This window comes from Chiroxiphia lanceolata, chromosome 18 (assembly GCF_009829145.1).
Source record: "Chiroxiphia lanceolata isolate bChiLan1 chromosome 18, bChiLan1.pri, whole genome shotgun sequence".
Lineage (NCBI taxonomy): Eukaryota > Metazoa > Chordata > Aves > Passeriformes > Pipridae > Chiroxiphia > Chiroxiphia lanceolata.
Window position 1 is genome coordinate 7,668,616 of NC_045654.1, and position 13,186 is coordinate 7,681,801.

General features: G+C 52.3%; 1 protein-coding gene across 1 annotated transcript; it reads left to right on the forward strand.

Annotated features, from left to right (window-relative positions):
* The first annotated feature begins 11 nt into the window (after positions 1–11).
* Positions 12–12,874, forward strand: KCTD10 (potassium channel tetramerization domain containing 10). The gene is made up of 7 exons (XM_032706078.1): positions 12–132; positions 1,555–1,768; positions 6,826–6,995; positions 7,145–7,231; positions 7,842–7,894; positions 8,674–8,869; positions 9,459–12,874. Exons 1-7 carry the CDS (start codon positions 130–132, stop codon positions 9,675–9,677), a joined length of 942 nt encoding a protein of 313 aa, XP_032561969.1. The 5' UTR covers positions 12–129; the 3' UTR covers positions 9,678–12,874.
* The last annotated feature ends 312 nt before the right edge of the window (positions 12,875–13,186 follow it).

Consider the following 13,186-nt stretch of genomic DNA (forward strand, 5'->3'; position numbering starts at 1 on the left):
CCCAGAGGGGCCCGGCGGAACATCGGGCGGGTTTGGGGGGCGCACCCGGGCGGGGCCGGAAGGACGCGAGGGGCGGAAGTTCCCCCGCCCGCCTCGCGCTCGTTCGGTCCGAGGGGCTGCGGCCCGTTCATGGTGAGGGGGGGACGGGGGCAAGGGGAGCGGTGGGGTGGGAGGGGGCGAGGGGACTGAGGGAGAGACGGGGAGATCTTGGGGGATAGAACTGAGGCGGTCCAGGGGGGCTGAGGGGCTTCAGCCAGGGCGGGCGTTTGAGGGGGATCGGGGGCGTCCTGTCCAGGGAGTGTGTGCGGGGGGCACTGTCCTGTGAGGATTGGGATGAGGCAGGATTTGGGAGTCCGGCCCTCACGATGGGATATATGGGGGGGGGGGGTGTCAGTCCCCACGGGTCGGGGGAGGTTCAATCCCGGGGTTGGGGCGCTCAGAGAGGAGAGCAGGTCCAGGGCCCCCAGGCCGATCCCCGCAGTTGGGGTGCTCGATTTGCACGTGTCCAAACCCCCCGGGCGCCCCTTGACCTGGGCCGATTGTTTGGGGAGGGCAGGGCAGGGGCTTGGAGTGCATTTCCCCAGCTCTGTGCCGTGGGCCAGCCCTGCCCATCCTGCTCCTCACCCTGGACACACAACATGGACACACAGCTCCAGCTCCATGGGGATTTGCCGCAGGACAGTGTCGTGTTTAGTGGCAGTGCAGCAAAACTCATTGCAGGAAGTGTTATCCAGGTGCTGTGGAAGGGGTGGGAGCTGGGTGTGCAGGGATGGGGGGTGTTAATCATCCCACCCTGTCCCTGTGAGGCAGAAGTCCAAGGAGACTCAGGGTGATTAAGGATTTGTCGTTAGCGGCTCTGGGGCATTTGTGGAGCTGAGCCAACCTGTGCCTGTTCCAGTGTGACCTCCTTAGCTCAGGAACAGGGAATGTGGCTGGGGGCCACTCTGTGTGCAGACTGCAGGCACAGGGAGTGGGGAGTGCTGGATGGTGGGATTTGGTGTGTGGAGAAATGTGGGAGGGCAGGGAACAGAGTGGGAAGCTCATGTGTGCTCTCCCCAGAGCCACGTGTGCTCTCTGAAGAGCCATTTGTGCTCCAGGGGAAAAAAGCCTTGAAAATGCATTTTGACACATCTGCTCCAGTTGTGTGTGTTGGGAATTGCCCAATTATGTTCCAGATTATTGATGGAGTAAGAGCTTGAGCCGTAGGAGTTGCATAAGAAGTGAAAGCAGTTGTTGTGGGAAAGTGTTGGCTTTGCAATGCAAGACCCAGCTTAGCATTCCCAGGAAAAACCCTGAGAAAAAAATCAGGCCGAGTTGATTTCTGTCCTTCAGTTTCTGACAGTCAGAAAGAAAACAAAACAAAACCAAAGGTCTAAAACATTTGAGAACTTCACAAAGGGGCCGAGGGGAGCCGGGGTGTGAAACACCCGCTGGGAACACAGGGTTGGGGGTCACACAGTGGGACTGCCAGTGTGGGGGGCTTCTTCCTTGACCTGGGGACTCCTTCCTTGACCTGGGGACTCCTTCCTTGACCTGGGGACTCCTTCCTTGCAGGAAGAGATGTCGGGAGAGAGCGTGGTGAGCTCAGCGGTGCCGGCGGCTGCGACGCGCACGACGTCCTTCAAGGGCACGAGCCCCAGCTCCAAGTACGTGAAGCTGAACGTGGGGGGGGCCCTGTACTACACCACCATGCAGACCCTCACCAAGCAGGACACCATGCTCAAGGCCATGTTCAGCGGCCGCATGGAAGTGCTCACGGACAGCGAAGGTAAGGAATGGGCTGCTCCCACCCCCCCCCCCACCGCATCCTCCTGCTGCAGGCAGAGCCAGAGGAGCTGGAGAAACATCAGAGAACAGAGAGCAATTCCCAGTGGTAGGGCTGGGTGGATGGTCAGAGGGATGGAGCAGCTCTCCTATGAAGACAGGCTGGAGAGTTGGGGTTGTGCAGCTTGGAGAGAAGGAGCTCAGGGGTGACCTAATTGTGGCCTTTCAGGACCTGAAGGAGCAAAAAGAAACATGGACAGAGACTGGTTACAAGGGTCTGGAGGGACAGGACAAGGGGAATGACTTCCCACTGACAGAGGGCAGGGTTAGATGGGATATTGGGAAAGAATTCTTCCCTGTGAGGGTGGTGAGGCCCTGGCACAGGTTGCCCAGAGAAGCTGTGGCTGCCCCATCCCTGGAAGTGTTCCAGGCCAGGTTGGATGAGACTTGGAGCAACCTGGGATAGTGGAAGATGTCCCTGCCTAGGGCAGGGGAGTGGACTAAATAATCTTTAAGGCTTTTTCCAACCCAAACCATTCTGTGATTCCATGCAGCTAGGAAAAGATGTGGAACAAAAGACATGGGTGACTTGAGTAGGTGTCTGGACACCAGTAGGACACTAAGAAGGGCCAGTGCTCCTGGCAGGCCCAGGTAGCACCTGGAACATCTTTTCCTTTTGAAATGCTGACACTAAAGCTCAGAAGTCCATGGAAGATGGGGGGGGATTGTGCTTAGGAATCCAGGAGTCAGGACTTGCCTGTTCACTTTGAAGCCCACGAGGCTGTTCCTTCTTGTCTCTTTAAATATAAAACTTGCTCTGAAGGTGGTGGGGGGTTTATGAGCTAAAGCCTGGTTTTTTTAAAATGAAATTATTTTCTTGTGAGACTCTTGTTTGTTTTCTTCACTAAAACTGAACCAGTTGCAAAATTTTGTGAGAATTTGTAGTTTTATGTCAGCATTCCCATGTTTGGGGCGTGTCACGGAGTTTAAGTGGAAGCTCAGCTTTATTTCTATGCTGATGTTTTGCCCATAACAATGTTTATGGACTGGGATACCTTTGCATTAACAACAGCTACTGCAAAGCTGAGCCTGGAGGTTCAAAACACCTTTCTTGGGACTAGTTAATTATTATTTGAAAATTTTGTTTGGATTTGCTGAAGGTATAGAAAATTTGGCACATGGTGAGGGGGGTTGGACTGACTTTTGAGTGCTTTGGAATAGTCTGTATTTAGAGGCTTATGGGGCTCTTGTGATAGGAGGAAGTGGATTTGGAGGAGAAAAAATGTAAAAAATACAGTCTAATTAGCTGAATATTCCTGTTTTAGCCAGAAATCTTTGTATTTAAGCTGAGGAAAACAAAGCTGTGTTGTTCCAGGTGTTATCCCAGGATAAAGCAGTAATGTGGGTCCTGCGGTTTGGGGCTCCAGATCAGAGGGGGGGTCTCTGGGATACTTCTCGTGGATACAGACTATGGAGGTTGCATAAAAATGCCAGTCTGTGGGCCAGATTGGGGAAAAAACCTGTTAAAGGGGAATCAGTGCCCTGACTGGGAGCACTGGAGGCGTGGAAATGTTGTGAGCCCCCTCCCTTCTCTGCTAAACTTCAGGCGACTCCAGCAGGATCCTCCTGTCCCTCCCTAAAGCTGCTCTGTGCATCACTAAATTTGATAATTCCAGAGTTCCCAAGGTTAGAAATGGATTGGAAATTCCAAATTTTTTGAAGCCCACCCTGGCATGATCCCAGAGCTTCCTCCAGGCATTCTGGGCAGGTACACGAGGGCTGGTACATCCCATTCCCAGGGCTCAGAGGCCCTGGAAGTGCAGGTACTGTTTGCACCCCAAATCTGAGAGTAACTGTAGTTTCTTCTGCTAAAATGTCATGTTTGAGACTTAAAATCCCAAGTTTATTTTGCTGTGACTCCCACAGTGTCTGTGTGGGACTGTTCCATGAAGCCAGTTTGTGTTTTAATAGGAATTTGATACTTCCTGTATGTTGTAACCCCGACACTCCCATGGCAGCAGTTCTTGCTTTATCTCCCCTTGCCTGGAAACTGGGACAATAGCATTGGAGCTGTCAAAGGAAACACTTTTTATCTGGAATTCTTCAAAATCCTGCTAATTGGTCACACCCAAAACCTGGCACCAAGCAAAATGTTTCCTAGGAAAAGAAGCCAGAATGTTTCTTAGGAAGAGAAGCCAGACTTGGGGAGAAACTGGAGGGAGTGGAGTTTACCCAGTCTGGAATGTAGCACACGGGGTCCTGCTCTGTGTCTGGATCCTTGTGACCTCAGACCCAGCTCCCAGCCCCTTCTTCCAGCTGAACAATTCAAACCTGCTGCTCCTCAGGCTGTAGGAGAAAAGTCTGGAGTTCTCTGGCTGTGGGTGGCAGATGATTATTTACAGCTTAGAAATTGCTGATGAACTGTAGCAAATCAGCATATTTGGAACATTTTATTTGCATGGTAATGAGCAGAGAGAAGGATTTCAGTTTTCCAGGTGCATCCATCTGTTTTCAATTCTCTTTTGCTGCTGTGGGATTTTTCCCCTCACTCCCAATGGGATTTTTCCCCTCACTCCCAGTGGGACTTTTCCCTCACTCCCTGCTGCTGTAGCCAGCTGATGGAGATGCTGTTCTTTGTCCAGCTGCTGATAAGAGACTGGAGCATCAGATAGTGTCCAGTGTCAGGCTCCTGTTTCACCTGTCAGAGCTTGGCTGGAAAATGTTGTCTGGTTTGGCAGGAGTGTTTGGATCCTGTTGTGGACACTTCTTGTAAGACAGAAGGTTAATTCCCTGAAGGTCTGATGTGTGCATGTACCAAGGAGTGAGGGGAGAGGGGAATTCTGCCCCTCTGCCCACGTGAGACCCCCCCTGCAGTGCTGCTCCAGCTCTGGGGTCCCAGCACAGGAAGGACATGGAGCTGTTGGAGCAAGTCCAGAGGAGGCACAAAGATTATCAGGGGGATGGAGCTCTGCTGTGAGGAAAGGCTGAGGGAACTGGGATTGTGCAGCCTGGAGAAGAGAAGCTTTGGGGTGACCTAATTGTGTTTTTCCATGACCTGAAGGGGGTACAAGAAACATGGAGAGAGACTGGTTACAAGGGTCTGGAGGGACAGCACAAGGGAAATGTCTTCAAACTGACAGAGGGCAGGGTTAGATGGGATATTGGGAAGAGATTCTTCCCTTGTGGTGGTAAGGCCCTGGTACAGGTTGCCCAGAGAAGCTGTGGCTGCCCCATCCCTGGAAGTATCCAAGGCCAGGTTGGAGGGGGCTTGAAGCAACCTGGGATAGTGGAAGGTGCCCCTGCCCTTGGCAGGGAGGTGAGACTGGATGAGCTTTAGGGTCCCTTCTCACCCAAACCATCCCATGGTCTCTGATACATCCAGCCTGTGGATTCTGTATCTCTGCCTAAATGGATACAGGAGGGTTTTGTAACACTGCAACTAAAAACCAGCTCTAACAGACTTCAGCTCAACCCACTTGTTGGCTCTGCCGTGGCTGAGGGGCGCTGGGGTCACCTCCCTGTGAGTCATCTCGTTTGGGCTGTTTGGGTGAAAAGAAGGTTTTTAAAGCTGTTTTAGTGGTCACTCATGTTTTGCAACACTGCTCCAAATGTTTTCTCATTTCCTGTCCCTCCACATGGAAATGAGCAATTCTGCTTTGGTTTCACCTTCTGTAAACATGAAGTTGCAGCAGATTTTTCCAGCCTACAGAGGAATCAGAGAGGATAGCAGAAGTTTGGGGATGGTAATTCTGCCCTCAGCTTGCCCTTTACCTCCCTGGGTGTTGATGTGCTCTGGTGAACTTGGGCAGCATCTGCACTTGTGGAATATGGATGTCCTTGTTCATTGCCATGGCTTGTGCTTCCTCTTTGTCACAGAATCCCACAATAGTTTGAGTGGAAAGGACCTTAAAGATCATCCAGTTCCAGCCCCGCTGCCATGGGCAGGGACACCTTCCACCAGATCTCCCACTAAAATGGGATTTCTTCCTTTCCATACTTCTGCATTACCAAATGGGCTTTTTTCTTCTCCACTTGGATAAGTGTAATGTGTTCATTAGCCTGGATGAGTCCTTTGTTCCGTGATTTCTCTGTCTCTAGTTCTGCCTCCTGCTTTCCAGTTTGTTTCTAGTCTGTGAAATCACACTTTGAGCACACACTGTGTGTTCTGCAGACAGCAGGAATGAGGGAGATGGGAAGCCTGGAGTAAAACTGCTGCAGAGTGTCTCAGTTTCCCTCAGAACAGCACGAAAGGGCTGTGTTCCCTTTCCAAATTGAACCAAATGTTCAGACTTCACTCATAATTCCATTCATGCAGAACACCCAGGGTCTGCCTTAACCTACTTTCCTTATTTGTCCAAAATATGACTCCTTCCCCACAAGCGTTTCCTCGCTGCATTCCTGAGCCTCAGCCTGAGAGTGGCCATCTGTTCAGGCAGGGAGACTCCAGCCTCCACTGCCTTGTGTTCCTCAGGGTCCTGATTCCAGCACCCAGAGGTGACATGTGGATCCTGCAATTGCAGCTCTCTGGGGAGAGCTCTGGTTGTAGCTCTTTTTGCTCACCTGGAGAAGAGAAGGCTCTGGGGAGACCTTAGAACCCCTTTGGGTGGGGGTTTCCAGAGCTGGAGAGGGACTTTGGACAAGGGCCTGGAGTGACAGGACAAGGGGGAATGGCTTTAAGCTGAAGGAGGGAAATTTAGATGAGATATTGGGAAGAAACCTTCCCCATGGGAGTGGTAAGGCCCTGGCACAGGTTGCCCAGAGAAGCTGTGGCTGCCTCATCCCTGGAAGTGTTCAAGGCCAGGTTGGATGGGGCTTGGAGCAACCTGGTCTAGTGGAAGGTGTCCCTGCCAGTGACAGAGGAGTAGACTAAATAATCTCTAAGGTCTCTTCCTACCCAAACCATTCCATGATTTTCTTCCCACCGGGGTCCGTACATGGCAGTGCTGTTGAGCTCCAGAGCAGGGACTGTCCCTCTGTCTGTCTGTCAGCACTTTGACACTGTCAGGGCCTTTTGCCACATTTGCCTCTGCTTGTCCTCACTGTGCTCTTCCCTGTCCCCAGGCTGGATCCTGATCGACCGCTGTGGGAAGCATTTTGGGACCATCCTGAACTACCTGCGGGACGGGGCCGTGCCGCTCCCGGAGAGCCGCCGGGAGATCGAGGAGCTGCTGGCTGAGGCCAAGTACTACCTGGTGCAGGGGCTGGTGGACGAGTGCCAGGCAGCTCTGCAGGTGGGGCCCAGGGCTGGGGAGGGGCCGGGGGAGGCTGCTGGGAGGCTGGCAGCAAGAATTTCTCCTGGTCTCACTGGTGGGTTTGGAGGCTGGGATGAAACTGGAACAGTTCGTGTCACTGAGCTGCTGTGTGGTCCTTGCTCCCACAGAACAAGGACGCGTACGAGCCGTTCTGCAAAGTCCCGGTGATCACCTCCTCCAAGGAGGAGCAGAAACTCATTGCCACCTCCAACAAGGTGAGAGGGGCTGTGCCCTGGGGAGAACTGGGGTGTTTAGGTGAGAAGGCTGTGAGGACACTTTAGAGCCCCTTCCAGTGCCTAAAGGGGCTCCAAGAGAGCTGGAGAGAGGCTTTGGACAAGGGATGGAGGGACAGGACAAGGGGGAATGGCTTCCCACTGCCATAGGGCAGGATTATATAGGATATTGGGAAGGAATTGGCTCTGAGGTGGTGAGGCCCTGGCACAGGTTGCCCAGAGAGGCTGTGGCTGCCCCATCCCTGGAAGTATCCAAAACCAGGTTGGGGCTTGGAGCAACCTGGGATAGTGGGAGGTGTGCCTGGCCATGGCAGGGGGTGGTGATAAGGCACAGGGCAGGTGAGAATAGCTGAGGATCCAAAGGCAGAGGATATATCATCTATAAGAGTAGCTGAGGATCCAGTCCCAGAAGGGGTCAGGAGGGACTGCAGCCCCACTGCCAACCTGTGCATTACAGGTTTGCAGCAGCAGCAGTAACACCACCACCAAAATCCAACTGGGAACTCTAGAGTCTCTGTGGGACCTGGGCCTGGGCTGAGGTTCCACCTCTCACTGTGCTTTCTGTGACTGATCTGGGCTTTGTTTCTTACAGCCAGCAGTGAAGTTGTTGTACAACAGAAGCAACAACAAATATTCCTACACAAGGTAAGTGACTTCAGTTTGACTTGTTGGAAGTTTTTCATAGACTGAAATCCACGAGAAGCGTTTCCTTTTTCTTCCCCCAGACCCAATAACAGATTGGTGTTGGCATGCACTCCATTTTTTCCCAATTAATTTCAAACTTGAGTCAGAAGGGAGTCTGCTGCCATCAGTGGAAGGCTCAGCCTGTGCTATTCCTGTGCCAGAGCAGTTCCTCTTATCCTTAGGTGCAGCTGGCAGAGGCTCCTGGCCAAGTGCTGTCTGCTTTCCCATGGATTGCAGTGTGATAGTTGAGTACAGGAAGCCTTCCATGGTGCAGTGTTCTCAGGGGGTGGTGAAATTGTCATCATTGCCCTTTTAAGTTTCATGGCATAACACTGTGTCCATCCAGCTGGTGGAATGGCTCAGGAATGGCTTTATTTGAGCCATAGGATTTTGCACACAGGTGAAATGGCCTTGGGCAGTTGTTCACAGGGCTGTTGCTGTTGAGTTGCTGCTGCTTCAGCAGCAGGTTTTCCTGCTTGTAGTAGTGAAATAGTAAGAATTAATGTCTTGGGTTTGCCCCATCCCTGGAAGTGTTCGAGGCCAGGTTGGACGGGTCCTAGTGGAAGGTGTCCCCGCCCATGGTAAGGGGGTGGAACTGGATCTTTTAAGACCCCTTCCAACTCAGACCATCCTGTGATCCTATGACACTGTAAGTGAAAGGAAGCTGGTTGTTTGGGGCTTTAAATGCCCCCTGCTCTGTTCCATGTGCTCTGTAAATCTCTGCTGCCTCCATCCCCCAGCAACTCCGACGACAACATGCTGAAGAACATCGAGCTGTTTGACAAGCTGTCGCTGCGGTTCAACGGGCGGGTGCTGTTCATCAAGGACGTCATCGGGGATGAGATCTGCTGCTGGTCCTTCTACGGGCAGGGCCGCAAGATCGCCGAGGTTTGCTGCACCTCCATCGTCTACGCCACCGAGAAGAAGCAGACCAAGGTACGGGGAAACCTGGGATGTGCCTGCCTTGGGCCCTGCTGCTGCTGCCTGGTACCCTGACAGCTGGCACTGTTCAGCTTCTCAGTGGGGCGGCACATGGAGCTCCTCCTGGGGCTCAGAGCAGGGACCGCCTGGCCATGGCACGTAACACTGGGCAGTTGTGATATTCCATAAGGCACCTTCAGTCCAGCTCTTCATCTTTAGGCTAAACCTGTGCATTTAACCAGGTTTGAGGGTTGGAAGTAGATGATATTTAGAGTCCCTGCCAGCCCAAATCATTCAATGGTTCTACATCCCTGTGTAAAGAGGGATCCAGGCAAGCGATGGCACACGTTCCCTGTGCTTCTTACCTTTCCCGGGAAAGATCTGACTGAGCCTGCCCTGCCACTCTACAGTCCAACTAGTTGCAGGGTCTCAAAGGCTGGAAGCCAATAATGCAATGGAAAGGGTTGTGCCAGAAATCATTTCTGTGGCTGGAGTGCAATTAAGAAATTGTAAAAGCAGGTATCAGGAGTTAAGACTGAGGTAATCTGGTGCCTGCAGTGACAGGCAACAGGTAAGAGTGACCTTCTCTTCTCTGGGTGTGCAGGTGGAGTTCCCAGAAGCCCGAATTTATGAGGAGACACTGAACATTCTGCTCTATGAGTCCCAGGACGGGAGGGGACCTGACAATGCACTCCTGGAGGCCACAGGGGGGGCAGCAGGTCGGTCCCACCACCTGGAGGAGGACGAGGAGCGGGAGCGCATCGAGCGCGTGAGGAGGATCCACATCAAGCGCCCCGACGACAGGGCCCACCTGCACCAGTGAGCCAGGTGAGCACCAGGCCCCAGCTCTGGGCAAGCAACAGAGGACCAGGAGGTTCAACTTCTACCCAGCACAGTCTGTAAATTATGTTTTGTAACAAACTCTAGGTTATTTGGGGTATTTAAATGCTGTAGTTGTAGGACAAGAATAAATGAGGTTACTGGGCGTACGGTGGGTTCTGTAAGGGCCTGTTGAGCAGCTGGAGAAATGCCCTGAATTTTTAGCACTCTTGTTGTTGCTGTTTTGTGATAGAGAGGAGGAGGGCTGGCTGCCTTTGGCTTTGGTAATTATCCTGCACTTTAAACACAAACCAACAAACAAACAAAAGCTCAGCCAGCCCAGCCATCCTCCTTCCCTCCAGGCACTCCCTGACCCACTCTCCTGGCACTCAGGAAAGGCTGGGATCTGGACACAGAACTTCTGCACAGCTCCCTGTCTTCCAGGTCTGCAGGGCTAGGAGCTCGGGAGTGCCTTGGGGTGACTCCCTGAAGGACAAATGGCACTGGCTGGTGATGTTCCTGGAGTGCTGGGGGCAGAGGGACCCCTCAGAGCAGGGGGGCTGCACCCTTGGGCCTGGCTCTGGCTCCCCACAGCTCCCAGGTCCTGCTCCTCCAAGGGTTCAGTGGAGCTTCTGCAGCACTGAGGGGAGACCCCTCCCTGCTTTATCCCTACAGTTCAAGGTTAAAATTCCTCCAAAAAGAGGAGGATCAGGAGCAAATTGTCTGTGATTGCTTTCCCTTAGGGTGATGTTGGTACTGGTTATTGCTTAGAGCTTCTGCCTGAGCCTGGAGCTGGGGAGTTGGTTTCCAGCAGCTCCCAGGTCAGCAAGGTGTGTTCTGTGCTGTGTAGGAGTCACAGGAATAACTCAGGAGTCACAGCAGGTTCAGTGCCTCCGTGGCAGGGGAGCATTGGGGGGGGGGGGGCAGAAATTACCTTCTGGAACTGATCCAGGAGCATTGCCCTGCTCTGAATGAGGGCAGCACCACAGGGAAGAGCAGCAGACAGTGGCCCAGAGGCAGATACTCCTTGTTTGACTTTATCCTGAACATATTCCAAGTCTTCTTAGCAGAGGCAGCTGTGTGTGGAAGGGCAGAGTGTGGAGAAGGCAGTCTGGTTTTCTGAGAGTGCTTTTCTGTTGTAAATGAATATTTCATCTACCTCCTCAGCTCCCGTTGCCTGTTGTGGAGTCAAGTGACAGTGATGGTGGGAGAAGGGGTATCATTCCATAGGGCTGGAAGCAGAGCCACAGCTGTGATAGTTCAGGTAACAAATCCTGGGAGGGAGAGAAACCCGAGGTAGGAAGTGTTAAACTCCCAATTCAGCAGCACTGTGGCCGACACTGGAGCACTCTGGCCTGGGCTAGAGTTTCTTTTGACCCTTTCTCTGGAATATTTAGCACTGCCCTTAACAGCCAGAGTCCTCTGGAACAGCAGCTCTGTGTTCTGCTCCAAGGATCCCTGCTCCTGGCTCAGGGCTGTTGAGGGCATGTGAACAGTTATAAACCAAAGGTGTTGCAGCACCACCAGCCCTATTACCCCAAGGCTTCTGTTCCACAGCAGTTACACCCCAGTTATTCAGAGCTTGTCTGGAGGGGCTGAAATTCAGTATGAAGTGTTTGTAGAATTTTACATCATCAAGTAAAGCTAAAAAATTTCAAAGTTAAGCTGAGGACATCTTTCTAGTAACCAAAGACTTCTCTAAGTTATGGGCAGCTGGTGTCTGTGGCAGGTGGGGTTGTTGTACCTTTCTCCTCTTCTTCAGCTACTGGTTTATAAGAGCTTAACAGTTACCCTGAGGTTCAGCAGCTTCAGTTCTGTCCTGACAGTTCAGGGCTTCTAGTTTGAGTTGTACTTACACCTGTTTGGGTTTGTAGCAGTCCAGAGTGCAGGGGCTGAAGGAGCCAGAGCCTCTCCCCTCCTGGCTGAGATAAGCTGGGGAGCGAGGAAGGGAAGTCCTGGGTTGCTGGTTCTCTAGCACTGTGTACTTTGACACTTACTGGTGTGTCACTGGGCTGTTTTGGGTTTCTGAGCTTCTGAACAGACCTACTGCCTCTGAGGGGTTGAGACTCTTGTCTCAGCAGTGGGTGAACAAGGACCACCAGCCCAGGACTCCAGAACACCAACAGTCCTGCAGCAATCCCTGCTCCCTTCAGCTGAGCTGGGTCTGACCTACCTGGGAGACCCCAGACAAACTCCAGCTACTTCCCCTGGGGCAGAGCAGGTTCAGCTCCAGGAGGTGACACCAGTGCTAAGCACCTGACAGGTCACATCTATGTGATTAACTTCTCTGTAAATAGAGTCTTAACTGGCTTCAGGCTTTTCTCGTTCGGGTTTTGCAAACTAAGTTCTTTAAAAAACAGGGAATGGTTGTTTTTAGTCTTTGTACAGCGGTTTGTAGAGCTGTTGGTTTAGTAAAGTCACTCCAGGAGAGTTTAAGTTCCAATTTCAGTTTTGTTCCTGTGTTTGTGGGCAGACTCTGCCTTAACACACTCCTGAGTTTACCCTTTGTGCTGGAGTGGTGCACAAAGCTGTGCTGTGGTGGTGGGGTGTCCTTTACCTCCTGCCCCTGTCCTTGAGTGCACACTCTGGTAATGCCATTGCACAAATGCTCTCAGCTCCTGAGCCTTGTTACTCTAAGTGGTTTTGCCTCAGCTCTCAGGTGCAGGTGGGGCTCAGGGCAGGTGTCCTGGGCACAAGCAGCTCTTCAGATTATCCCAGGGACAGCAGACATGTCTGCTTTCCTTCTCCAGCCACCAGCAGTGACAGCATAGCCCAGGAGAGCTCAGCAAAGTCTTCCCTGGGGAGAGATTTTGTGGACCTGCAGCTCATAACACAGGTGGGGCTGCAGGAGAGGTGGCAGTGACCACCCCAGGCTGACACCTCCCCACCTGTGTCCGTGTACCTGGAGCACCAAAGCAGCTGCTCCTGCACTCCCAGAAGCAGGTTTGGATCCCCCTGAGCCCCATGACCTGTGGAAGGCTCTGAGCTCCCATCTCACCTTAGAGCAAAGTGTAGGTAGAACCTTTCAGTCTTAATGGAATTGTTTTATGGACAACAGCAGATTCCTGTTCTGTACAATCATTCTCTCCTGTTCAGACTTAGGCACAAAACAAGCTTCCGCTGGACTTCATTGTATGGTTGACGTTTGCAACATGTACTTTTGTTTTTTTAATATAACACAATAAATTAGAAGACATTTCATATTTACACGTGAGTCACTTTATTACTTGTCGGAAGCACGATGGCCTCGTGGGCCATGGAGGTGGGAGGAGCTTTGGGGGAGAAATACCACCTCCTTGTGGAGTTAATTTGACCCCCTGCCACTGCTCAGGGCAGAGGCCCCAGGGGGTAAAGGCAGCAAGTCAAGGACCTGAGCATGGGGCATTTTAGTTGTAATTGTGGTGAAGGGACAAGGGGTGGATTTGGTGTAAGTTGTCCCTTTTCACTTGGTGTTGTGATGATGCTATTTTGACTGGGGGAGGGGGGAGCTTTTGTTTGGTTGGGTTTTTTTAG

Coding starts and splice junctions, on each gene's coding strand:
- KCTD10 (XM_032706078.1), top strand. Junction 6,996..7,144: donor AGTGCCAGGCAGCTCTGCAG/GTGGGGCCCAGG, acceptor TTGCTCCCACAG/AACAAGGACGCGTACGAGCC. Junction 7,895..8,673: donor AACAAATATTCCTACACAAG/GTAAGTGACTTC, acceptor TCCATCCCCCAG/CAACTCCGACGACAACATGC.